This window comes from Oreochromis niloticus, linkage group LG6 (genome assembly GCF_001858045.2).
Source record: "Oreochromis niloticus isolate F11D_XX linkage group LG6, O_niloticus_UMD_NMBU, whole genome shotgun sequence".
In the NCBI taxonomy this organism is placed as follows: Eukaryota; Metazoa; Chordata; class Actinopteri; order Cichliformes; family Cichlidae; genus Oreochromis; species Oreochromis niloticus.
The window spans coordinates 22317654-22345525 of NC_031971.2; the positions used below are offsets into that span (position 1 = coordinate 22317654).

General features: G+C 39.8%; 1 protein-coding gene across 7 annotated transcripts in view; it reads right to left on the reverse strand.

Moving 5' to 3' along the window:
* Positions 1 to 27872, reverse strand: part of tbc1d1 (TBC1 (tre-2/USP6, BUB2, cdc16) domain family, member 1) — a 46170-nt gene that overhangs the window by 17593 nt on the left and 705 nt on the right. For 4 of the 7 annotated variants that reach the window (XM_019359879.1, XM_005456850.4, XM_005456851.4 and 1 more), the window contains exons 2-14: positions 26840 to 27488; positions 12288 to 12884; positions 8120 to 8209; positions 7918 to 8022; positions 6763 to 6895; positions 6493 to 6584; positions 5669 to 5785; positions 5315 to 5437; positions 4456 to 4598; positions 3727 to 3987; positions 2495 to 2611; positions 2069 to 2182; positions 1713 to 1846 (exon numbers count right to left, since the gene is read on the reverse strand). In XM_019359879.1, coding sequence (XP_019215424.1) covers positions 1713 to 1846; positions 2069 to 2182; positions 2495 to 2611; positions 3727 to 3987; positions 4456 to 4598; positions 5315 to 5437; positions 5669 to 5785; positions 6493 to 6584; positions 6763 to 6895; positions 7918 to 8022; positions 8120 to 8209; positions 12288 to 12884; positions 26840 to 27448 — 2635 coding nt within the window. In that variant the 5' untranslated portion in view covers positions 27449 to 27488. Of the gene's footprint in view, positions 1 to 1712; positions 1847 to 2068; positions 2183 to 2494; positions 2612 to 3726; positions 3988 to 4455; positions 4599 to 5314; positions 5438 to 5668; positions 5786 to 6492; positions 6585 to 6762; positions 6896 to 7917; positions 8023 to 8119; positions 8210 to 12287; positions 12885 to 16607; positions 16722 to 22312; positions 22552 to 26839; positions 27489 to 27872 lie in introns of those variants that run through there. The other 3 variants (XM_005456854.4, XM_019359880.2, XM_005456853.4) reach the window with 3 other exon arrangements.

Consider the following 27872-nt stretch of genomic DNA (forward strand, 5'->3'; position numbering starts at 1 on the left):
TTATCGTTGACTCGGTTTGCTGGGTCTTTTCCCTTGTGTTATGAATAAATCTTCTTTTTTTGGTACCGGTTTTATTTCGTTGTATTTACCCATGATACCTTAAAGGCAGGTCCGTGAAAATATTGTCTGACAAAAACCAGTGCGTGGCATAAAAAAGGTTGGGGACCGCTGATCTAGTGCCATTACTGGATTTGTAAAAAAACAAAAAACCAAAAACCCCCAAAACACATAAAAGCACATGAATATATCACAAACTCTTAGTTTGACCTTACATTTTGGAAAATATCACTTCAACGTCAAGAAAGAGGTTCCTGGGCACTATTTGCTCAGTTTACTGATCAATTTACTGATCATTTCAAAGGTCTGGGGCTTTTCCAACAACTGTTAGTATAATCAATTCATTACAGCCCTACATAACAACAAATAAACTTAAATATAATATAAATATATGTTTAATGCATGACTTCTGTAGGTTAAAAAAATTATATTAATAACAAAGAAGTAATGAAAAGCATACTGCTTCACCAAAATGGACAAGATGAGAAATGAAAACTTTTATGATAAACAGATAGGGAGTTACGTTTAAGTTATGAATCTCTGCCTTCAACTCTTCTGAGAGTTCTTAGCATAAAACTAAATGAAAGAGTGACACACAGTGGAAATGCTTTGTGTCTGCACCGCAGGAGCAGATTTAATAACAGTGTAGTAACAGCTTACTGAAGCAGCGCAGTCTCAATTTTGCATATGTACATGTAGGAGTTTCCTGTTTAGACTCTGCTTGCAAAAACTTTAGAGGAGTATTAAACTGAATAACATGTGATTTACTAAGGTATGCAGTACGCAAGGTACTTCAACTGAGTCAGATTTAATAGGAAACAATTTATCTACAAATGTTCATGTTCCTGTGACAGTTTCTCCTATGAATGTTTGTGTATCTGAAATGGCAGGTGGAGAGGTTAACAATGCGAGTGCATAACTGGGAACAGAGAAAGCCAAAGCTTTGACCCTGTTTTTTTTGTCATATGTTTTATTTCTACACAAAACTCTGTCCTGTATCTTTACTCAGTAGTGTGCACACACACAAAGTTTGACTTTTAGTTTGCTCAAAGTCTTGCTCTAGTAACACACACTTGTACCACTCTCCAGCAATTTCATTTACAGCTGGAAAAAAAAGTACTTTTGGTAAAGACATTACTCACTCCCTCATTAGTTCTGCTCATTTTCAGCCTGGTAATTTGCAATTGGTAGAATGTATTGGTCATTACATGAACTGGCTGTGTCATGTTTATATAAATCAGCACACTGTTAGTTGACCACCCACATAATTTTCCACTCCATCAGCGCATTTGTTAGCCTCATGCTAATTTGTCATGCTTAAGAAACCTGGGCTTTAGCAAAGCAAAACACATACACACACTCTTCATAGAGCGTGTTTTGACTTTCAGCTTTGCAAGCCGATGTCAGCTTTTCTGTTCTAAGCTTAGAAGTGGATCCAAAGTTAAAATTTACATTAGCCATTAGACAGACTAATGCACCAAAGATAAACAGGATTACAACTAATTTCACACAAGAATTGCTTTTTAGAGCATGATGACAACACAGCCTGTTGGGGTTATCTACAGTCTCAAGAACAATGAGGGGTCCAGCATGAAGTGAATTATGTCTTTAACCATGACCATCAAAAGTTTTAAGTGTGTGTGGGCGTCCCTTACCGATGGAGTCTGTGCCTTTCTGAGGTGTAGCGACCCGCAAGAAGATCTGCTGCCTCCACGAGTGGCGGTGGCTGCGCTGAGGGCTTTCCCCGACCCCGCCAGCTGCACTTGGTGTGGAAAGCGCCACTACATCACTGACAACACAAACACCCAAATACACAGATGTAGTTACAGATGTGCCCTGATAAACAGTCAATAGATAGATAGAACTTACTTTTTACACATACATGTATGCATATGTGCATGTACACATATCAAAACCACTTTAAAGACTGTATGAAACCAGAAGTACAGATTATGACTTTGCTGTTACTAACAGATATTTACACGGACTTTTGGTACGAGTGTGCGTGTACCTGTTCTTTGGGTCAGGACAATCATTCTCTCGGACAGTGGCCAGAAATGGAAATTTCAGAAAATTAGGGACAGATGAGGAGGAGTGGAGACGAGCACGGAGACCACCCAGAGGACTGAGATGGAGGTGGCGATAAACAGAGGGCAAAAACAAATGAAAGAACAATCGTGGAATCGCATCCACACAGAGACATGCAGACGTAATTCCATCCATATCACCAAAAGCATGATTACATTTTCTGCTGAGGTGGAAAAAGCTGAAAACAGCCCAGCGATTATAAATGAGGGATGAATTTAGCATGTCTCTGTCTGAATGGCGAACTACAGAAAAATACAGAACACAAGACTACAGGAAGGTATGAAAAGTTAATACGAGAGCATTTAAAAACAAAGAAAAACATTAGTTAAACTAAAAAACGGATTCTCACCTTCTTTTACTGAGCCGGGCTCCAGAAGAAGGTGAGGAAGGAGGATGAAGGAGGAGAGAAGAGTGGGACGAAGGACAAGGAAGGGCAGGAGGAAGAGCAGAGTTGCATGGGACGTGTCTGAGAGTCAGTGTGAGTGCAGGGAGAATGAGAGGAAGAACAGAATATAATGGGCAATGACAAATGCATTTAAACAGAAGGAGAGTTTCAGAGTAACAGGTATAGAGCTAGGAGAAAAACATGTGACTATAAGTGCGTATGCATCACAAAAACAAGATTTTTGTCAAGTATCACACTAAAGAATATTATGTTTTTATCTCATTGGTCTATATGAGTAAAATGAGTTTGATCAACCCATTTGCATTTGATATCAATCATTTAGAACATGTTTTTACCAAACTCTGCAAAATGTTAGAAACATGTAGATTTAAGGAAAAACAGAAAAAGGTTTGCAGAAGGCTGAGATAGAGAGCAAGTAAAGCCAATATCCAGGGAGAGGAATGATGCAGTAATCCACGTACAAGTTTCCCTTTCTTGTGACACAGATATGCTGGTGGCACGGAAAACTCAAACATGACACAATCCTCTCAACATGTTTGGAAAAAGATGATACTGCTTGCTCCTCATTGTCATAGACTTGATGAACCACAGTATTAAACAACAACACACACACACACACACACACACACACACACACACACACACACACACACACACACAGCTTCATTACTACTTGCAAATACCACACAGTTTCATTATCTTTTTCTCCAAGTGACAAAGCGACGCGTACTCTCCAAACTGGCTTTGCAACCCTTATTCTGGGAACTGAGGTAAACCGATACAGGGTGTTAGACCACAAGGTAAAAATACTATCACCAACTTTTTAGCTATAAAAAAAATATCTAAATTAAATAAAATACTAAAACCAATCCTTCTCTAAATTTCTCATAGCAGCAACTTCCTTTACACACAAGACATTGTATGCATCTTGAAGACACTAATAATCATACTATATTTCTCTGTTATTAATTAGTGACAGATCATCCTGGAAAAATACTGTCCAATCCTATATTTCTCTTTTATATGTTCCATTATGTTTTGATTTCTTATAATATTCATGAAGTTGCCTTATTATTACAGTCAACTGTATGAAAGCACAAAGTGAAATTTAACAAAAACCATCTAAATAAAAATTCTACTAGTCTATCTGTAAATACACACACAGAGACACTCACTTGCTCTGGTGGGGAGTGTCCGTGCTGACGGAGTAGTGTCGCACAAGCTTGTGCTTGCTAGCTGCAGAGTGGTCCTGTGGTGGGTGAATTAGTATGTGCTCCGGTGAGTATTCGGCTGAGGAGGGGGTGGTAGGGTGGCTGAAAGTGCTGGCCCGGCGGCGGAAGCCCTGTGGCTGAGCATCGGCGGATAAAGAGGAGGAAGAGTGTGACAGCGGAAGAGAAGTGTCAATGTGCTTCAGGTCTCCTGTTGAGTTGTGGCACCTGAAGATAATAAGGAAAGGAATAAAAATTCATAAATGTAACAATTTCTACACAAGTTTATGATATGCAACACATAGTAAGAGAAAGCTTAATGTGATTTGAAACTTAATCCAATGAACCGTGAGCAGTGAGTATATATCAGAAAGCTGCAGGCTGTTCAACAAACTAATTATTTTACCAGCCTGTCCATGACCCGCTCTACAACTTGAACAAGTTCTCACCTTTAAAGCACTGAGTGACCTGAGATATGAGGTAGCCTTTGCATATATGTATATATATACACACATATGTATATGTATAAAGAATAATTCAAACATGAACCATAAACCAACCATAGTTTCCTTAACTAACTTGTCTCATTCTGCCCCCACTCCTCCCCTCTTGTCCCTGAAGCCTTTTCTTTTTTCCGCCCTCCTTCCTTTGCCTTCAGTTCCATTTCAAAAAAGAGAAAACTTTTTCAGTGTTTACCTGAGAGGGCTGGTGGATCGCTGATGAGCAGGCAAAGGATCATCTAAACAGGGCTGATCCTGGCTGCTGTTGACAGTACAAATAGAAGAGCTGCTCTCACTTTCCTCGCTGTTCTCCCTTTGAGCTCTGGCCTTGCTGCTTCCCTGCCATGAACATCACATCACTGTTAAACACGTGGTTTTTACCTGTGAGCAAAGATCACAAACCAAGACACACAGCCTTCCAAACCAATTTCCCAGTGCCTTACTCTAAATGTAAAGACTAAAACCTGCTACAAATAAATATTATAAATACGAACTCTCTCATCCTAATGGGCTTTTTTTCTGTTACACTTTATGTGTAAACTGAGCCACTTTGTCAGTAGATATTTGCTGTTCTTGTTTTCACTCCAAGTCCTAAGCTATTTTTATCTTATCTTCATGTGTTCTATTCAGCTTTTTATCTAAGTAAGAGGGATGGCAAGCAATTAGTGTGATAGTCTGATAAATCAAACACCTACCTACGAATTAATATTAATGTACAGCCACAATTTATTTTAATTTATATAAAATAACAGCATTTCTTGTATGTGGAAAAGCTCCGCAATGAGTAAGTGACTATAATGGTGTAGCACTCTTTGGGAGTGTGGGAGTGAGATTTGTTAGGTGCCCACTGTTTTGCACTTTTTAAACGCCTACATATACCAGTTCATTAACATGGGATAGCACACACATGGAGACAGACGTTTATTATAACAACTGTATTTGCTTCTTTTCAAAAAAAAAAAAAAAAAAAAAAAAAAAAATCAGGTATGTAATTTGCATATATTTACATACCAGAACATAACTGCATACAACCAAAATAGAAACAGCACTGTTACCTTCCAGATCCCCTCCAGGGACTCAGTGAGAGAGCGCTTGGCTCGGCTCTTGAACTCCTCGAGTCGCTGCCGGCTGCTACTCTGCTGCTGTGCCTCCACAGGTGGAGCGACATCCTCACACATCTACATACATATGGAGATGGGAAAAGACACAGAAAGAGAACAGTGAGTGAGAGGTAGGGAGGCCCTCATACAATGACGGCCATTTGTGTGTGTCAGAAAAGGGGAATTTTGTCTTTCCTTAGAGAACCAGTCTTTCATAGCAATAATGACAATAGAGAGGAAATGCAGGACTTAAGAATGTGTGCTTCTACAGGAGTGCATATGTATTTCTTAGGGGTGTCCAGAAGGTACCTGTTTGCTCTCCTTCTGCACTGTGTGCTGATGGGTCTTCTGTCTCTCTTCATATAGACTCCTCAAAGAAGCCATTATCAACTCATTCTCTTCCTGATCACTCTTAGGACGAGCCCTCTGGACAGATAGACAGATTAATAAATATATTTGATGAGTTTTTGTATATATTGTGCACAAAATATTTTGCAAACTTTATTATGAGAAATGGAAACTTTTCAAATGGAAAAAAAGAAAAATCTAAAATCGATCGCAAGACTGTAAGCAGGTAAGTTTCAGAGAACTCATCTGCAGAAGTTTACATTTGGAAAGTAATTTTTACACCAGGTTCCCAAAAAATGGTGAAATTGAGGTCCATTAACACCTACAGTACACTTAGCTAATAAAGACATGTTCAGCTCTGTTGGGTTGCAGTTTTACTACACCACCAGCAGATGTTAGCTAAGTCACACAGCACAATGTATCTGCATTATTACTCTGGCAGATTCCTTTTAACCTGCCTGCCCTTCCAATAAATACCATCAGCAAACCCCATTAGAAGAAACCAAGCTCATTTCTGAAAACAAAACAAAAAGCTAAGCAAGGTGAAGAGAGAAAAAGAATTGTAAAGGCAAAACTGAGAAATGAGGTGGCGGAAAAATTTAAATTATCTGTGAAAAAAGAAAACTGTATCTCTGTGAATCCCCTTCGAAAAACTTGTGAATCCACATTCATTTATCCACGATGAACTTTGATGACCTTGCTTACTAGGAAGTTTTCATGTTACAACCACCTCAAGGGAAATTTAGAAATTTACACCGCGCCCTTCAGGTCCACAGGCTCATTACCATAGTGTTTTCAAAGACTGAAGCTTGATCATCATTGTCCAAAGTGGCCAAATGTTTTTGAAGCTCCAGTTTAGTTTTAGATGGGTGTAAACCTGAAAATAAAGAAAATACACAATATAAACACACTACAAGCAAGCCTAGTCTCACTACAGATTTGTTATACATCAGCTTAGACAGTCTTAAAGGCCTAAATGTAAAGAGTTGTACACATTTATGTGTGACTTCTACAACACAGAGACACTTCTCATAGCTTTAAGGACACCTTCTTACCTTCTATGCTCTCACAAAGCCTGTGGAGCTGCTGCATTGGGCAGCTGTCACACTGCTGGCTCTGAGTCTTTGCATTTTGCTGCAGGGCGGCCACAGAGAACGCTTGCTTCAAAGTCAGCATGATCTCGTCCACCTTAGACGAGTGAAATAAAATTATTTATTGCCCTCCACAAGCTTCAGTGTTCTTAGGCAAATCCCCCAAAATTTTAGTGTTATTGTGTTAGTGTTAAGAGCAATAGAGTTATTGGAAGAGCAATAAATGCTTCATAATAAGTGTTAAATCCTTGGTTTGTTAAATCAGTTTTGTTCAGTTTGTTTTAATAGCTAAATCCCCAGAGAGCATCCAATTTGCTCCTTTTCTATCCCCCCCAACAACCATCTCCCTTTGAGTGTACAAGGTCTTTAACAACACCAAAGGGAAATCTAGCTCTGCAAACAGGAGAGCATGGCAAAAAATCCTGGCCACTGCACATCTGGAATCAAAACTCCAACTCCTTATGGGAATAGACATCATGCAATGTTCATTTTACAACCTGTTAAAATGAACTCTGGCAGGTGATGTTTAACAGAACAAGTGTCTGATTCTTTGAAGAAATACAGTATACTCACAGCGCAAAACTACCTATCATACAGTAGCTTTTTTTTCCAAACCAAATTTGAGTACTTGGCACACTATGAGTCAGTGGAGCCCAGATGCACTGAGTCATAGGTCCTATGATTTACAGATTCATCTAATCTTAAGTGACAGAAAAAAAGAAAACACTTGTGAGAAATTTCAGCCTCCTGCCTTCTGGCATTTCATTTGAAATCCAAAGCAAACTCGCTGACTCTTAAATGAAGCAGGCTGATCAAATCTAAACACTGAGTGGCAGGGACTGATATAAAAAAATTCAATGGGTAAAATTCTCCTTTATAGCACCCCAACTCCCAAATAAAAAGCAGTGTCCATGCACAACCCTTTCACCCAACAAACATTATGTAGCTGCACCAACTCTGTTGTAAAAACTCCACAGCTGACAATGATAACACAAAATGACAATGCGCTACTGTCCAAAATCTTAACTGTGACTCACTTATTTGATGTCTGTTACATGGGAATATTGAATAAACTGTGTCTGGCAACAAGCAAGAATCCTTATTAACTGAATCTCTCACCAGTGATTCATCTGTACACTGGAAGACATAACACACGAAGTGGCAGTTTCCCCCTTCCACGGTCTCCCTGCAAATAAAGCCGAAGTGATCCACATGACGAATACCCTGGAAACAGACAAGCAGTGAAACAGTGGGTTTAAAAAAAATCATAATCATAGTCATGCTTGAATAAGTAGTCACATTAGGACTGCAGCAATCATACCTGTGAGCAGAAAGAAATTTCTCTGAAGCTCTTCTCTATTGCAACTTTCTTAGTGTCTGGACTAACCAAGAAGATCTGAGACCTGCCCACCTATAACACAAAGAAACACAAAGAAAAGAAAATACAGTTAATGCATGTGTGTTTATGGCCTTACTTGCTTTCTCTCTTTAGTGGGTGTTTCTGTGTATGTGCGGTGACACGTGGTGTGGCAGTGACTACAGTTATAAATCTTACTGACAGAACTAGTTAACAGAAGTTATATACAGTATTTCCTTAAATAGTGCCAAGGGCCTACATTTAGTTAAATGCAGAAGGAAACATGCCCGTGTTTGCACAGGCTTTTATTGAGGCCGCAAATCACTGCTGACTGAATTAAATACTGCACAACATTTTTTGTCTGTTGCAAATTATTTAAAAGGGGTAGTGAATAATTATAAACATATCAATATAAATGCCAGACTTAGCCAAAAGGCTACTTTTCATCTGTTGTCTTTGCAGGTCAGACAATAAGAGAAAATAAGAAAAATAACACCCCATCATACTGTAAAACAATATAGTCCAGACAATAAATATATATAAAATTACAACATGAAGTAAAATAAGATAACAGAAATAATAAATATGAATGCATACAGAATTACACATATGTTAATATGTGTTATATTTAATGTATCTGATTAGTGAGTTACAGAATTATGTGTCTTTTTGTGAATAAGAGCGACACAAACTGTGCAGTGTATGTGACTTCATTAGGAAGGAGTAAGAAAATGAATGAAAAAGAAACCAAAGTGGCTTTTTTTTTCTTCTTTTCATCCAGTATGACACAAACATGAGATAAAACGAATGACTGTCGTTCACAAAGACCTTTTTTATTCCCAAACTGTCATTCAAATTAGGCCATAATCAGGCTTATACCATATAGACTGAACCCGCCATTGGACAGCGATGCTAATCATACATGAAGGTTGATAAAACAAGACAGAAACAGCCATAAAGTGTGACAGCGGACATTTCATTACATTTTTTAAAAAGGTTTTTATTGGGAAACTTCAGTCTGCCTATGTAACAGTCCTTTTGTTATACATAGACCACGGCCTTTATTTATTTGCATCAACCACGACCCCGTCCATTATCAAAGATGCAGCTTTTAATTGACTGCTTTTTATATGGGGAAACAGTAAATAGGGCAAAAATCACTACATTGCTAAATTTATTCAAGGGGGAAGTGGCTCAACCGGTCAGTACAAGAGGAAGCCATTTTGCAATTATTTGCAAAAAGCATCAATTCATTTTAAGTAATTGTGCTTCACTGGATATTCCAATTCACACTGCCATGAATCAGTAGCATTCATAAACCAGCAAAATTTGCACTCTGGGTGACACTAAATGAGATCTCCTCTTGGTTCTCCTCCCTGCAGCATCCCTTTCAATGTGCCGTTTTGTATCAAATATTAATAACATAATTAGAGCCTTTTGAGAGGAATGAAGATGTTTGATCTGTGTCTCTATAACTGAAGCAAAAGAGAGAGGGGATAATCTCACTGAGATGAGGCTACTCTGGCAGTAACAGGATGTATAGTTAGTGTTAATAATGTGTCTGTATCTGCTGAGCAGAGCAGGACACTGACCTGTGACTATTTCCTGTCTGTAAAACAAACAGGGAAATTCCTGTTGGCAAGAGACCACTGAGGTCATGAAAAAGTCAATTAGGGAGGTTTGCTAGACTCATTTTGAGCAGCAGTCAGCATTTGTTATTGCTGAGTCACTTTTATTTTTGTCTATATATTTGTTTGCTTCTCTGCCTTTTTGGCCTTGAGCAACTGTGGATAGGGGGCTTTATTTTTTAATTTAGGAATCCTGAACAGCAATTTACTGCACTACTAACTAGTGCTGGGCGATATGACGATATATATTGTGTGGACGATAGAAAAGTTTCTATCGTGCCATTTGTCTTCTATCGTTTCTATCGTTTCTAACCCGAATTTTACAAATTATTACATAAAATATATCATTAACCCTTTAAAACCGGTCGGAGCAGGCAAACTCCGTTTTCCCTAACTATTTTTAAATCCCTGTAGAACTGTAACCACGTAAGGTAGGGCAATAATGGTTTTTTTTTGCATATGAAACGGTAGGAGTTGTACTTACATCTTATTCCATTAGCTTGCCCTAGGTCACGGTTTCCTTCCACACATAGCTTTGCAAAAATTGCATAAAAAGCACTTCCAGCAACAAAAACATAATATTCCAGACTTGCAGCAACAAAAACATAATATTCCAGAAACAGGTTTTGCCGATCCGATCAGCTGTTCATAACACTTCCTAAGCTGGAATATAACTCAGCGCGAACTATCGCATGTCCGCCATTACATGTCCGAAACCGGAAGTGATGTCATTTTCGCGGAAAATGTAGTTTTTTAAGCTTCAAAGCCTATGTTGGTGTTTTTAAAAGTCATGTTTGACTTTATGTTCTTCTGTATCGTTTCTGGGATGCTTAGAAGTCAAATTACACTGCTGTAAATTGTTTATTTTGATGCACATGCTGTGTTTTTGCAAATTTGCATTTATTTATTTTCATTTTTCCTGTAGTATATACAAATTTGTGTATCTCAAAAATAAAACTATGAAGACACTCAAAATAAATCAATTTTAAGATAAGCTCTGGTGGACTTGGTTCTATGGTAGGTCTTAAAGGGTTAAATAGCCTGTGCAAATATATTAATGTTGTCTTCTCACTTTACATACTCTTAACTTTATGCAAGAGAAAATAAAGTATAAAAAATGACATTTTTCACAAAGAAACTCTGTCTTGTTGTTTTGCAACATGGTGCTGCTTTACATGCACCCGGATTTGCGACATGCTTTACAGTAACTCAAAACAAAGACTGCACCCTCTCCACTCGCTGTTTAAAGACTGCATACTTTCCAGATGACCACAGGTCAGGTGGTATATCGTGATATATATCGTTATCGTGATATAAAATAATTCATATCGTGATAAATATTTTTTCCATATCGCCCAGCACTACTACTAACATAGTTTGTATTCTTATGAGTATGAATGTTCTTTGGAACAAAAATTACAATCAAACTTCCTGTGGATTCAATCAATTCATTTAAAATGGAACATTCATTTAAAATGGTATGCATTATGGGTGATAAATTCAACAAAGATAATGTGACCATGTTTTGTTTTTTTTTAACTCAACATTGAATATGTAGTCTGGTATTTAAATCTGTTCAAAAAGTCAGAAATGTCTTAATTGTTCTCACAATCAACACTATGCATCTGGAGACCATTTCAGTCAACATACAGTGATAAGAGGGTAACGCCCTGAATAAGTCGCCAGTCTATCAAAGCTCCGACACAGAGGGACAGACAACCATTCATGCTCACATTCAGACCTACAGTGAATTCAGAATCACTAGTTAACCCAACAAGCATGCATTCGAACTGTGGAAGGAAGGCAAAAAGTACCCAAGCCGGCCCCATCAAGCACATGGAAAACACGCCTACTATTAGGACTGTGCCATATCGTCAATGGTAATACCGTTATAAATTTTTACTTGACATAAATAATGGTTTGTGTGCAAGCCTTCTATGCCAGTATAGCACTTAAAAAGGGGAAGTACTAACTTCAACAATCTCAAACAAAGTGCAATACTTTGCAAAATATGCAAGAAATCTGTTCCTGCGACAGGTAGAAACAAACTTGTTCCACCACTTGAAGCAAAAAGCACACGATCAAGTATAACCAGGCTGCAGAGGAGATACGAGCAGCTGGCGATGTGTGACCCAAATTCAATGAAATGAGTCAAGCATGTATCACTAGTTACACTCAGGAGGAACAAATGCTGGAAATTACTGATGTGGTCACATGGTGGCACCTTGTTTAAGTGTGTCATCAACAGCAGCATCTTACTGGAAAAGAAGGATGGACAATGCCCTTCATTTACTTGCAACCACTGCACCACAGTGTTGACCTCTAATTGCATTATCATGCAATATTTATGTAAGTAATATTATAATAATAAAAATTATGCTTACAAGTCCTTAATAGAGAACAAATACAGATGTTTGGAGCAGCCCAAAGGGAACCCAGAACACGCCTTCAATTTTGTGTGTGTGTGTGTGTGTGTGTGTGTGCATGTGCGCCTGTTCACTTACCATAAACAACATGGTCCTATTCTCCTTCAGGCTGGTGGGCTGCACATCAGCGGACCGCGTCCGAGGATCGGTAGTGTTGCTGTTAGAAATCTCTGGTGAGAGACCATTCTCATCCAGGGCCTGTAGGCAGGGAAAGCTGGGGTCTCGCTTGAACAGAACCGGGCGTTTCCCAGTGGTTGGGCTCTCCGCTGCACCGTTACTAACAGCGCCACTCCCCAGTCCATTGGATTGGAAGGTTAATGCCCTCTTCAGCCCACCCACCAATCCCCCATCATTTGCCCCTTTATCTGCTGTCCCTGAGCCGCGCAGCTGGCTGAACTTCTCAATGCACTCATCAATTAGGGCAGGAGGGGCTTTCTTGTGAGCAACACTAACACGGCCGCAGTATAATACTTCAAACTTTTTGGAAAACGCTGTCGGAGACACAGCAGCGGCGGGTGCCATGGAGGTGGTTGTAGTAGAGAGAGAGGGAATCCACGTTTCAGAGGAATCACTGCCTCCAGAACCCGTGGAAGCCTTGTTGGAAACGGTGGTGATGTCATTGTTGCGTGCCGAGCTTTTGCCAGCCTGTCTCAATGTACTGATGATCTCAGGAACCTGGAAAGATAACGAGAACATCATTAGAATGACTGTAAGGACTCATTATGTAATTGTAAGGCATTTAGCTAGAAAACCTATATTTAGACTAATTGCATAAACAGAGACTGCGGAAGAAAACCGAGCTCTTAGTGTCACATTACATCCATTTGAGCCTAAGCAAAGACAAACAACTTTGAAAAAAAAGCTCCACTCAAACTGCACAGCTAACTGTAGGCTAGGCTGCCCATAAATAATCAAATCTTTCAAAAAGTAAACATTTAATCATGCATTTAATCTCTCTTCAATCCCAAGCCAAGTGGGGAATTTATTTAAAATCATCAGCATTGCCAGCTATATTGTGTGTGTTTACAGCAACACGAATGACTGGGGGGTAAATTGCTACTAGTGTAAAATAAATTTCATTTGTTCACATGCTTTGACCTGGTGTGGTCCTTTGTTTGCGGACTCCAATGTTATCACATTCATGTTTGTGTTAAATGTATTTTACACCCATCTTACACTGATACTAGTCCTGCTCCTGCTATTTGACTTCAGTGCTTATCTTGCTGACATACTTGTCTTTTTCTTTTGAAAGAATATTGATAACACTACTAATAAAACCCCATGAGGAGTAAACTTTCACAGGGAATACTCAGGGAATAATCACTGAGACCTTCACTCTTGCGTGAGTTCAAGCACTAACATCAAGTCCACTGCCAGAGTAATTCTGTCTTCTAATAATATTTTTTGAACCCTTTATCCATATAAATCCATTCAGGGTCACAGAGTGACTGGCTCCTACCTCAGCCGTATATAGCTGAAGCCTGCCTACAGGACAACAGGTGGGATACAACGTGGACAGATTACCAGGGGTGACCTATCACAGGGCTAACACAGAGAGATAGAAAATCATTCATACTTATGGCCAATTTAGAATAATCAATTTACTGAACATTCATGTCTTGGGAGTGTAAGAGACAGCCAAAGTAGGCCAGCCATCCAGTGGATTTGTACCCAGAAACTTCCAGCTATGAGCTGACAGTGCCAACCACTACATCGGTGTGCCACTTAATGTTTTACTTTAAACTTCCCTTATTATTTCTAAAGTTGTGATTTCACTGAGTCGTCACACTGTTCATGCATTCAGGCTGCATGTCCACAAACAGGTGGCTGCCTACAGTAGCAACAGCGGATAAACTAAAATAAACAAAAGGCGTACTCCAAAGAACAACTTTTCCATGCATCGATGTAGATGCCACACCTCACTATGAGCTAACCTGCCATATGGTGTGAAGTGTATTTGGAGACCCCTGAATAAAGCAGCTCTTGTGTCGTCTTCTGGTGCTGAAAAAAATGCCAAATTGGGACCTCAAAGCGGGCTTTGTACTCCTGTGCCCTTTTGATGCACTTATTTCTTTTCTTCCTGAATCTTCTCTAGTTTCCTCTCTTGCCCTATAAACTGTACCGCTGTACTGAGATCTTATGGTAGGTACAATTTCAAATTTTTACTGGAAAAAGTCTTTTGCTATTCCTCCATATAACTACACAGGCTAACAGAGACAGAAAAGAAAAGGCGGCAAAGAAAAAAAAGGAGCAAAACTCCAATGCTACAAAACATTATACACTCACAAGCTCACACAACAGAGCAATGAAGAGCACTCCTAGGTTTTATGATAACTTAAACAGACATTATGTTTCAACTTAAGGTAAAAAGTTTCAGGTTATCTGTTGTTTGGCCTTGTTGTGCTGAACATTTCAGAAAAAGTTGCATATTTAAATAAGTAGCAAGAATAAAGAGCTTAGAAGTGTCCTTCTAAGACATATTTCTGGCAACCTCGCAATTGTAGTTTAATATTCACTCCTTCCCCGGCTCCTCTTAGCTGTGTTGGACTTAGATTACCTCTTAAGGGAAATATCTGTCTCTCAAGTTCAGTTAAGCTCACTAGCTGTGTCCGTTTGGACCGGTTAGAGCTCTGAGGGTTGAGAGGGGACAGCTGAGAACAAATGAACTGTAACTGGGTTCTTTCCCCGCACAAAAGCCCTTTTCTGTAGCTACACTCTCCACATTAACACAAGGTCCGTTACCATTAGAAGAGTCTGACATGCTGTGTGTGCCAGTTATAAAGATGGAAAAGTGACACAGAGAGAAATATAAGAAAGCCTAACAAAGCTGGGATGTTCTGTGATCTAGTTGCAGAATCGGTGTATCCTCAATACTGGCTTTGTTACATAAAGCTCACTCTTTGACCATTTTCCTATACAGGGACACTTTGTACTGTTAATTTAAAACCTTTTTCCTGATTACTCTCACATCGAGAACATTCTTTTATCCAGGCAAAACAACTCATTAAGCCACTCAGGTAGCTTAATGTATTTTGTGATTCTTGCGCGGCCTATTTTCTTTTCTTGCACACACTTTGATTAATGTCTTACTTTATTGCTTGGCTTTAGTTATACAAGCTATGCATGACCAGAGAGATCAATTCAAACAGCCTGAGGCTTTTCTTCGGATAATTGGTCCCACTTCCTTGTTTTAATCTATTTACAAACAAGCACTGGACAGAAGATAACGCCATACAAATCAGAAAACAACCTTTTGCTGTCTACAGTATACATCCTTCTCCTGTTATGGACCACACTATCATTGTACCAGACCAAGGAACAAAAAGGAGGAAGCAGATGAGCTAAGCAGAAGCAGCGGTTGAGCCACATTGGTGATGTCAATAATGAGAGATGCCTGAGCAGCTACTAAATCTACAGTCTGACAGACAAACTTCCAGCAAGGTCCTGCCGTGTCTTGCCTCAGCATGAGGTGTGCTCTTTGAGCAAAACAAACACATAACTCTCTGTTCTCACCTGGAAGCTGCTCTGGATAGGTGCGTCAGCCAAATGTGTAATAAGTATTCTGACTTGTTGACTTTTCCTTTTTCTTTTTTTCAAGGATATAAAAACAGTATGAAGGGTTGGAACATAACCATGTATGTTCACAAGACTGTTCAGGTTTGGGTCTTCACTTTTAAAGGTTGTGCACAACACTGCAGTGCTTACAGGATTACCAAATACATTCCTGGGTGACACACCAACAGTTTAAGCTTTCGGATTTGTGTCTGCAGCACACAAGTACACAAAACATTTTGCTCTTAGTGGTGAGAGTTTAAATAATAATTTTTAAAAAAAAGTGCTCAGTATCTTTTTGTAGTAAATAATTATGAAATGTAATTACTGACAAGATCCAAAACAAAACTATCTCAGTACCCACCCCAACCTGTCACCAAACACAAGCAAAGGTAGGAATTCAGACTTGCAATCCTTGGCTACTTCTCACTCCCAGGTTTCCAGCTTTCTTTTGCTCTCCAGTTGCATCTAGATGCAGCTAAATACCATCAACAGCACTTCTTCTGCTTGAATATATGGCAAACAGATACAAGTTAAGTACAGGGCCCAGTCGAATCCCCAGCTAAAAAAAAAAAGCACACGAGCAACAAATTTATCCTATAACTAATTTCAAGATTAATTTTGAGAAGATCCTTAATGCTGCTGGCTGAAATGCAACCCCAAACCATTACGGACCCTACATGGTGTTTTACAGATAGCCACAGATCCTCACTGTTGTACATCTGTTCTGACAACCTCAGTACACACCGGCAACAATTCAAACCAAAATGTTCAAATTTATATTCATGATGCCAGAAAACTTGTTCCCACTGATTTTCAGTCCAGTTTTTGAGTAATCTGGCATACCTCAGGCTTTTCTCCCTGTGTCTCTTCCTTAAGAATGCCTTCTTGACAGCCTCCATTCCTCTGAGACCATTTCTGATGAGACTGATGCATCTCCCAGGTTTCTGCTGCTCTCCTATATCTCAATGACATGACTTTCAGATACTCTTCATCTGCTGTATATAGTTTTGTAGGCGTTGTCACTTCTTCTTTTGTCCTGCCCTTATCCATTTTCCTCAATTTTTTAAAGACAGACTGCACACCACGCTGAGATCAGCACATGAATCGGACTGAAAATGAGTGAAAAAGCAGCCAATGTCCAAATAAAAACTTTGAAACACCTTCAGAAAGTGAGCGCTACTGGCCAAGGCCACTATAAAAACTGCAATAAAGTCTGTGTCTTTGGAAGTAAAATATAGAGATGAGGGCTGAATCAATCTATATTTCTTTCAACTCCATTTTTGCTTGAATCACTCAGATAAATAACTTAATCAGCAGGGAAAATGAAAAAAATACCCCCAAATTACACTACGACCAACTGCAAACCTAGTTACTGCAGCAGCAATCCATCACAATTAATAAATGCTTTCTTTTTAAAATGTATTTGTCCCTTTACTTATTCAGACTCAAAGATACTTGTTAAATATCATTTTGAGTATCTTGTGTTCCTCTCTCTTGAAACAGAGCTTCCTTTCCTCCTTTGACTGTCACTCTCTCACACAGGAATCTAGACACCATGTTTCTCACTCTCTGCTTTCTACTGCCTACTTGCTTTTAATCATTCTGGCATGAGAGTGAAGTCTGCTATCTGTCCACTAACAACAGACTCTCTTTGCTTTGCACACCCCCCCCTTCCTCTTCCTCCTGCTTTCACTGCTCGACTCTGAAACACTTCAACCAACAGATACATTTAGTCCTTGCCAATGGCTCTCCTCACCCTCCTCCGACTTCTTTTGTGTCTCTCTGTGACAAAATATACTGAATAGCCACTTCTTTACTGCCCTTGTTAAGACTTTATCTTACTGTATTTCTACCCACAACCTGAGTTTCATTTTCTCTGCATTTGGTATTTGATAACCTGTTTAACTGCCCGGCATGGTGATGTTATCGCCCTCTTCTACATCAGGTAGTCACTGCCTTGCAAAATGCACTTCACATGACTAGGAAGCAGAGATTCAAATAATCTGACTAATACATTTCCATTGTTTTTATTTGTTTTACTGTTTCAAATGAATTGTTTTGTTTCATTTAGTCCTGACTCCATAACAGCTGTTGCCACTGACTTTCAGTCAAATTCTTGTGTAATTTGACGAATGACCCCAGAACTCTTAGACAAACAGCTAAAGCTATATTTATGGTTTTTATAAGTTTAATGCAGAAATCCAGTAAACAGCTTTCTAGAAATATAGCTCACTTTAAATTTGGTGAATGAAAAGTCAAATTCATTTATACGTCATCATCCTTTTTCATCTATTCTCATATAACCTTTTGGTGAGTACTCCTCTACTGCTTCCTTCTTCTTTCATACTTCTCGTAGCATGCTAACACATCTGTTTTGGAGGTTTGAAGCAAAGCTGACAGAAGTTTTGCTTGTGAGGGTGCAGCCCTTGCTAAAGGCACACAGCACACATTATCTCTCACAGTGGAACGTTTACATGAAGCCGATCTCAAACAGGAAGGCAGTTGGACGGCCTCAGGCAGTGACCCACAGACTCGGCCTCTCACAGAGGAACAACACTGACAAAGTTTGATGTCCGACACCATACCACAATTAAAAAGAAGTACTGTAGTAATGGCCTTGAAAAAGGAGGAAGTTACACAAGAACGACAGAAAAAGAGAAGCTGCAGGTCGGCACAGTAAACAAAACAAACCTGTTGGTGTCTTTCAGAAAGAGAAAATAAACCTCAAACATCAGAATATAACATGAACCAGGACAAAATTGTGGGAAAGCTCCCGAGGAATATTGTAAAAATGTGGTTTTTTCCACAAAGAGGCCCCTATAAGAAACTCCTAAAACAATAATGTCATTGACAATGTTTTTTTTAAATCTATAAATATGGAAATGTTCTTTCAGTTAAAAGTTCTTTTTTAAATATTTATTATAGCTAGACTTTCAGAACTATCTGACCCCTGGGCTATTTATAACTTTGAGGAACTCCAGTGCAGTGTGACCCACATCTATATTTAAAAAATTTTTTTTTTTAAAAGCACTGGGCTGCCAAGATAAAGGGTTTACCACCAAAATCCAATAACTAAAACACAGCGGTGCAATTTAAAACCATGATAAATGTATATAACTATATTTATTAATTATACTTCAAAGTAAAGTATCTATTTTTAACCCAACTAAACAATATGTAACAAATTCTAAAACAAAGATAATTTCAATTTGATTTCAATTCAGTTTTATTTATATAGCACCAAATTGCAACAACAGTTGCCTCAAGACTCTTTATACTGTATGTTAAAGATCCTACAATAAAACAGCGAAAACCAAGGAAACCCACAAAATCAGATGACCTCCTTTGGCAACAGTGGAAAGAAAAAACTCCCATTTAACAGGAAGAAACCTCCAATAGAACCAGACTCAGGAAGGGGCAGCCATCTGCCATAACTGGGAGTGAGAGGAGGGGAAAAAAAACAAAAAACAAAAAACATTTTGTTGATAATTTCACTTTAAACAGAGACTGAGCCTAAACAGACGTTTAAGTTGAATGATTCAAACTAGAAATGCTGGCAAAAACCATTACAATTTAAGGAGAAATGCCCCTAAAAACCCACTAACGCACCAGCAAGACACATGAAAATGAATAACAAAGATGACGAGGCAGCTGAAAGTCCCACTTCTCTGCTTCCCATGATCATGTGCTTGAGTCTTGTGCCTCGTGGAGCTCTGCCAAGTTCAAAGTTCAATGTATAAACAACAAACGAGAAGCATCGCTTACAGAAAGTGAAGCACAATGAGGAGAAAGAGGGCAATTTTACATGGTTGAAAATGGTTAACCACAAGCTTCCAACATATTGACATCACTTCAACAGACTGAAGAACCACTTCAGCACAAAAGACAACCCCTGACGATGAGCTCATTCAAGTGTAACAACAAGGCCACAATGTAAGGATTTGTTTAAACGCAGTGCTGAGTGAACTTCTGACTGAGAATAAATTAAGTCAGTAAAGATCCCCGACATCTTCAATGTTTTTATCTTAGAAGACTGAATGTCTGTAGGGTGGAAATGTTAGGGCTGACAGGGTGACTGAAGAGGCAAACAGCCACTGAATGGACATGGTTAGATACAGACTCCCAGACAAACAGGCAAAAAGCAGTCTGACAGTCCACAGGGACATGTTATTTATATAAAGACTCGAAGGTGCCTCCAGTTTACTAGCTTGTTTTTGCTACAGAGCATGGAGTGTGTCACATGAAAAGAGCAGCCAAGTCGCATAAAATGAGGGAGGAAAAGGCAGGTGGCCAAGAAGGAAAAGGGGGATTCTAAAGGCTCTCTTGGACAGTTTAGATAATCATTAACTTCAATCACTTCTGTTTTTTTTTTTTTAATTAGCTCAAAAAAATAAAAGGCTGCATGCAGTACTTTCCATCTGAGTCAGAAATCAGCTGTTTTACCAGAGAAGGTTAAATTTAAGCTCTGTAAAGAATTGGGTTTAAACAAACCTGATAATATTTGTTAGCAGTTCCACCTGAAGATGAATTTCAATCAAAACTCAACAAATAATGAGTTACTATCATGGTAAAAGATTCCCGTTTGTACTGATATCAAAATCAACCTTTTTCCCCACCAGCTATTTCAATATCAAGTACTACGTAAAACACAGCTGTTACTAATGAATATTTTTTGAAAGTTATTTACTGTTTCGGTTCAGAGCTTTAATTCATGTGATCAGTGACAGGGACAGCAGTCTGAGCTCCCTCTCCCCTGTTCTCCACCCAGCTGAGAGACGTAATCTTTCCAGCGTGCCTTGAGGTCTCTTTTTTCCATAGGACATGCTGGATCAGATGCCTCACTTCAACTGGACATTTTCGATGCCTTTCCTGAATGACAGTTCCTCGTCCTACCTCTAAGGTTGAGCCGAGACACTCTTCGGAGGAAGCTAATTTCCACCGCTCGTACCCATGATCTTACTCTTTCAGTCACTCCCGAAGGCATAGGAATATCAATCAACTAGTAAAGTGACAGTGTCTGCATCACTTGTGAACAACACATTTACACTCCTCCACTTGAGGCAGAAACTGATTCCCAACCCGAAGTGGGCACTCCACCCTTTTCTAGCTGAGAACAATGACCCCAGACTTGGGGGTGCTAATTCTCATCTCAGCCGCTTAACGCCTGCCTGCAAATGCCATAGTACAAACGGAACATCATGGCTCAATGAACCAAACACAAGCACATGATCAGCAAAAAGCAGACACAAGATCCTGAGACCACCGAATCCCACAACCTACCATAACATGCCAAAAAAGGCTGCTGTGACAAAGGTTCTTTAAAATGTCCCTGATATTTTACAGCACAAAGGTTGAGCCTCACTTCAGTTATGAGCTTTTGCGCTTGCATGCAAGCAAAGCAGTTTCAACAGAGACAGACTGCCAACGTAATAGCTCATGACAGACTTTATGACTAATATGCCATACAAGACGTGCCTCCTGTTCCAGGACTACAGCACTGGCAGGAGCACAACGGATCTGGAGGTGATATCGCCATGACTCACTCACACGCTCACATACACCTACATTTGGCTTGAGTTGGCAGCAGCTAAGCAGACTGGATTTTCATGTATTCGGCTCTTTAAAGGGTCTGACAATTAGTAACCTACAGTTTACAGAAGCAGAAGCTCTGACACCATCTAGGAAAGGAAAAACCCTGTTTTATTATTGGAGTGCTTAAGCACAGTTATAAGAACCATGCTGAACAATACTGTGAGTGAGGACGGGAAGAGCAACGTTCCCCCACAGTGATCTTTCTCTAAACTTGTAAGGAGAATGACGATTCACTTACAAATTATTTATTAGACCCATTATGTAAATTAGAAGAAAAAAAGTGTCAAAAGCCCCATCACATTTCAGAAGAGTAAATGGTGAGGTGTTCATGCCTTAATTCTTGGCACTCTGCAGGGAATAAAGTAAATACATTACTGACAGTGCATGTGACACTCAAACCCAACTTATTTTCACTCACAAACACATCTATAGATGACCTCAAACGCATGAAAGCACCATAGTAGAGGGGAAATTTTGATCTGATAACTTTAGAGGAAGTTTCAAAAGTAGACATATTTATCTATTGTAAATACACTTTACACTTTCCAGCTTCAAACTTCTGTGAACTGCATAAGCCTGAATGACCACCCAAAGCTAACATTTTACACCCGAACCAATGGTAAGGTCACAATGAACTGATCGGTAGCATCCCGTTGACAGGATGAAGTACAGTAGTCACTACAATGCCAAGCACATTTGGAATAAAGACGAGCCTGTACATCAGGGTTGTAGCGAAATTATTTGGTGTTAAACACATTAACTGCTGCTACACAAAACATTACTAGACATGTAACAACTATTCTGCTGGAGTCGTTTTAAAAGGCTAAGGCCACCACAGACGAAAGCTAACAACAGGTTGCGAAAATTTAGCTAATGTAAAAGCTTACTTAACGTTAGCTAACTGTCCACTTTAGCATGACACACAAAGTAAAACAACGCCTTCAAACTCCACTCACATCTCTCGACTCTTGTTTGTTGTTGAACAGGCTGAATCGCTGGAATCGCGCTTTCATCCCATCCGCCATAAACTTGACAAAAACTAAATCTGAATTGTTACTTCTCCGTAACTCGTCCCTGCCAGCGCGAAGCGCTTCAATATCATTTCATTGGAAAGTTGATTTTTCTCCCTGAAGCCGAGGTGGATCCTGCTGTTCGTTCGCCGTTAGGTTCGCAAGCGTAAGACCATTCAGCTTCCGGTACACACTTTCGCAATAAAAAGTTCCAGCGCTCAACGTGGAAATTCCTTACTCTTTAAACGAGATTTTTGTTTTATTTTGAAAGCAAATATGGTAACTTCCGTTTCCCTCCACCACTGACTGCGTCTGATTTGTCGTAGCCAAATCATCCTCCGCGTATGGAGAAAATGGACACAGTTCCTGTCCCGGAGCAGTCAAAGTTTCGGCGGCAGAAATTAGGGTGGATTTCACATTACCGTTACAAGAATGCAGATCTGTTATTTTCGTCGGCATGACGTTATATAAGCAACATTTCCACCCAGGAATGCACAGCCTTTGGGGAGTGCCACTGAATGAGAATTTGGGATGAAAAGTACACTTGTGGCGCAAAAGTTTCTAGTCTTCATTAACGCCAAAGTCAGCATTTGATACAGTTTTGTCACGCCGAACAGCCAACGTGTAGATGATATTGAAGAAAAGTGGACGGCTCGTACAATAATGCAACCTCCCTATAAATATTTATCAGATATTTTAAACACTGATTAATTAAAGTGCAATAGCATTTTTCCTAGATAACCATTTACTGTTGATATCTAATAAACCTGAGATGAATATGGATTAAAATTATTCTTCTGAAATTGCAAAAATAACAGTCCCATAAAAACAAGATAAAATGGGAAGCTGTGTAATGAAAATCGTATTCGTCTATTTATTATGCATAGCTTAGTCATCAATTTATATCCAAAGAAAGCAATGCATTTTATTCAAAGTCTCTCATAAATTACTGTTCAGTATTACAAATGGTAGCCTATTAGTGATTAAAACAAACACTTGGTGTTCATGAATGCTCCCTTTTCATTACCAAAGAAGTAAGACATAAAATATTGTAAGTGCAGTGGTGGTAACTCCTCAATTAGTAGATGCCAATAAAAACAGTCTAGCACTGTAGTATTTATTCTTCAGTAACTACCATATGTTAAAGGAAAAATAGGTTTAGTAACTTTGCTAATGAACACAAAGGCACTCAGAGAGCACATTCTCCTCCAAGGTCTTATTAAGTCATTTTGATGCAAGTGATCTGGAGGTGCAACAAAATGTAATAATATCTCCCTGTGCTTCATCTCTCAACCAATATACAAGAAACAAATTAAACCTGACAAACAAAACAAACCTTCATCTCTGCTCTCAACTCGCCAGAGGAATCACAGATTGCACAGGGACACAGTGAAGAGAAGCTGGCTTGTAAAACGTAAATTTACAGCTGAAATCCCACAAAAGCACAGCAACAAATACAAAGTAATGCAAACAGATTTTCACACCAAAACAGTGATTTTTACACACCTCTGTGGTGACACCCAGTGGTTACTTTCTTTTTTCCTTTCTTTTTTCCTAGTTCAGCAGAAAGGGGAAGCCCCACCGACCTCCTGAGATCATTTCTCTCCCTTAATAGAGAATAGGAAGTTTATGTTTCTTGCTGAGGTACATAAATTTAGCTCTGGTGGGTTTTTTTCCTATAATGTCTCATTTTTAACCACAAAAAGGTCCCATGTCCCTGCAAACATGCACGCAAATTTACAAAACACACAAAGGAAACTGCAAAGCACAGTGGCACCTGTAACAAAGTGTTAATCCTGAAATAGTAATGTCAGCCATCTAAAAACACACTTACCTTAAATGTGTAAAACACAAGTGGTCTAAAAAAGCGGACGTGTATATTCAACGGCACTGTTAAGCAACTTAGTTTTTCAGTTGCAGATATGGAGATACAATATAATAGCTTCTTTTGCGATAACAGTATGACATGGCACAACATGGAGCAGAGAGCTGCATTTCCTGTCCGGAGGCAGTTAAATTATAACCGTGTAACCAGCCAAGAGGAACCACTAATGCAGCAACAAGAGCAAATCCTTCATGGTGGTACATTCTTTGTCCCCTGCAGTGAACAGGAACTCCTGTTTTCTCTGACTCTGAATATGTGCTTAAAGAAAAAATACAGATATTTTTTCTGATTCAAAAGTTTAACTTGGCATGGTTCTCATAAAGAAAGCCAGAAAGCCATGAACCAACCCTGATCTGGCATGTTCAGGTGCACATTTCATATCACAACAGTCCAAACTGAAATGCCCCATTTGAGAAATGTGTGAAATTGTGTGAAACTGCTGTTACTGCACTCTCACCTTCACCACTTGAAAGTGACAATAACCACAGAAGCAAAGAGCGATATTGTGTGTGTTTGTGTGTGTGGCTGACACAGCTCAGACAGCAAGTTGAACAGTTAACAGAGACTCTTGACAACTGTTTCATTTCTGAGTCGATCCATGCCTGATGCAGAGATACTTTTTTCCAGCTCTGTCTTCCACCATCAAACTGCGAGATGCTTTGGATGAAACACAATTTGTGACTGGGCATGCCCCTCTCATACCTGTCTGATTTTCTCAAATCTTTTAACACATTTACATTGTCATTTCCACAGCATATCCAGCTTCTGTCCATCCTCACAGTTGAAAAGAAAACACAAGGCTGGATGCCCTTATCCAAAGCCGGTCAATTCCTCTGGAATCAGAATATCAGGATTTGTGCAGAGGCTTATAAATCCAGGTCTCATTCCCATTAAATGTATTGCACCTAATTTAGATGAGATTAGATTAATTGCTGTCCTCAAAGCTCCCTCTCCCATATTCTCCCCATTTCCTCTCCTCTGCCCTATTTTCAGTGTGCTGACATTCATCTGTCCTGATGCCTCTCTCTTCCCCTGGCTGTCTGTGCCTTGTTCCAGATGATCTGGATCCTCCACAAGATTTAGAAACTTATCTTGTCTCATTCCCGCCCAACTATCCCAGCTGTCATAGGGCGAGAGGCAGGGTGAAGTCTGTGATGTAAGGTTATGTATAATTAATTTGACTCAAAATCTGATGATTTTTGTGCTTTTGGTGGTGAGGGTTCATTCTAGATTCCCATCTTGCTGTAAAGTATGCACTTTTATTCTGGTTATGAAAAACTTATTTGACAACATTTAAAACACTAAAGAAAAGACTGTGTTATCTCACTATTTAAAGCCCCGCAGCACTGCGTAGAGATGCCACTTATAATTAGAATGTACGTAACTGCGAGAGAAGCCTGAGCAACAGGTGGTCTGCCTGACATCATCATGGTCACATGTTCGAAAAGGTAACGAAAACAACAAGCGCTCACTCTGCTGCAAACATAACATCATAACAGGATCTGTGCGACAGGAAGTGATCTCTATGGTAACGTTGTTTCACATCCTGCACGCTTCATGCAAAGTATGCTCATTTTCTCATGATCAACAAAACAGACAGACGTATCCAGGCATGTGTGCAGCTGCTGTGTAAATGCTGAAGTACTGCTCAGTTTTATGTGTGCATTTAAGACAGATGTACACACAGTGATATTTACATTACCCCACACAGTAAATGATGGCTGTAGGCATAACTGAAGCGTGCAGGTATTTCTCTTGTGGTGCACATGTGACATTTTGTATTTTGACTTCTCTGACTCATCACGTTTCACATCAAGTACCCTTCATTGTCTCCATCTTCCTAATCTGGTCAACTCTTTTAAGTCTCTGGCATGTTGGGCATGGCATGCTATCGAATGTCTCGGGCCTGATCTAACACCAGCTGCAATTTCAATGTGAACACACACAGGCTTTTGGCCATGCACGTCATGTGGAGGAAAGGTAAAAGGACTAGAGGTCAGGGGTGTGTTGGTCCTCAGTGTGTCACTGTAAGTGGATCAAATGCACGTCTGTGTTTGCTCGTGCTGCTGAATGGAATAAAAGCACAGAGCATGTGGGCCGCAAGCGAGCCAAAGCCAGATCTAGTTTCTCTCTGTGGGTTGTCATAATAAATACTGATGCGGTCACACCGAATGCTCAGGCAGCTTTTTGTCATTTGTGCAAACATAAGGAAGAGGTCGTCACACGGCTGGTGATCCCCAGTTCTCGTGTCATTCTCATCTGTACCTTGCTGCTCTAGATTATCTGACATGCTGTGTTTCAATATACTTTTACTAGCTGAGCTTGTGTTGATATGTTTGTGGTTTGTGGTTGACATATGCTGTTGCTTGTTGTGAGAGAACTCCCTTTGACTTTTTTGGACTTCTAATTTGGCTCGTGTGCATTATTTACCATAGCTCTGAAGCTGTTCTGTGATATACTGTGAAACATGTTTATTTTTTGTATCTTTGCATACATGTGTAGATTATTTCTACAGCCTCAAATGCTCTACCCGATTGTTGATTGAAGTAATTACATCCAAGAACACATGCACACACACTTATACATACCTTGGTTCTGTACTGGCACTGGAAGACATAGCAGGCACAAGTCGGTGTGCCTCTCACCAGGCAGGCAAAACTACTGGGCTCCTGGCTGTTGTGTATTAGCTTGGTCACATGGTGAGGAAGACATTCAAACAGAACTGTGTGTGTCAGAGGGTCCCATACAAGGCTCTCTCCCAGCGTGGACACACATCGTACCCTTGATGCTGACACACACAGAAAAACTGTCTGACTGCGTGAAGTAGGACCCAGCTGTCTACCTCCAGACCCCCCAGCTTGCACCCCACCACTTTGCTCCCTCTCACTGGGCTGGGACCTGCTGATTTCAGCCACCACCCAGGGTAGCATTGCCATGGTGGTCAGATGGTGGACTTTCCGAAAACCAATCATCGCCAGTTTGTATCGTACTTCGTCCTCCTCTCCCTCCACCTTTGCCCCCCATGATGCAGTCCTCTCCCTCCCGAGCTTCTGAAGACACTGCGTGGCAGAGGTCAGACGTGAAAGTGAAGGACATGAGCGGTGGTTTGGAGTTAGGTTATGACGGGGTTTGTCAGAGCTCCCTGGTCTAAGAGCTTCACTCCTTCTTGGCTTCACTTCAAAGTAGAGACCCTCCATGATGTCTGTGACCTGAGGCAGCTGCTTGCCTCTACTTCACCTACAAAATATCAGTTAGAGATCAGAGCCAGTAAACAACTGAAAGGACAGCCGCAGGCATTTGCAATCTAGCTTGATCTTATGAGATTTCAAATGAACACAAATGTGCTACACAAACATTTACTTTGCAAATTAGAACTTAATCTTGTAGCTTGATGTTTGCTCGACTTTGCTTTTAGTGTAGAATGAGGCCAGTTTCCCCAGGACACTATGAATCACCTGATTTGTGTGTGTGTGGGACTCAGTGGTACATTCTCAAGGACACACAAACAAATGATGGTAATCCTTCAAATATCATATTTGACCGGTTAGTTGTCACAGAGAGGAAAGGGACCCCCTCGCTTCCCGCTAATCCTACAGCTCTACATAACCGCTCACCTGTGTT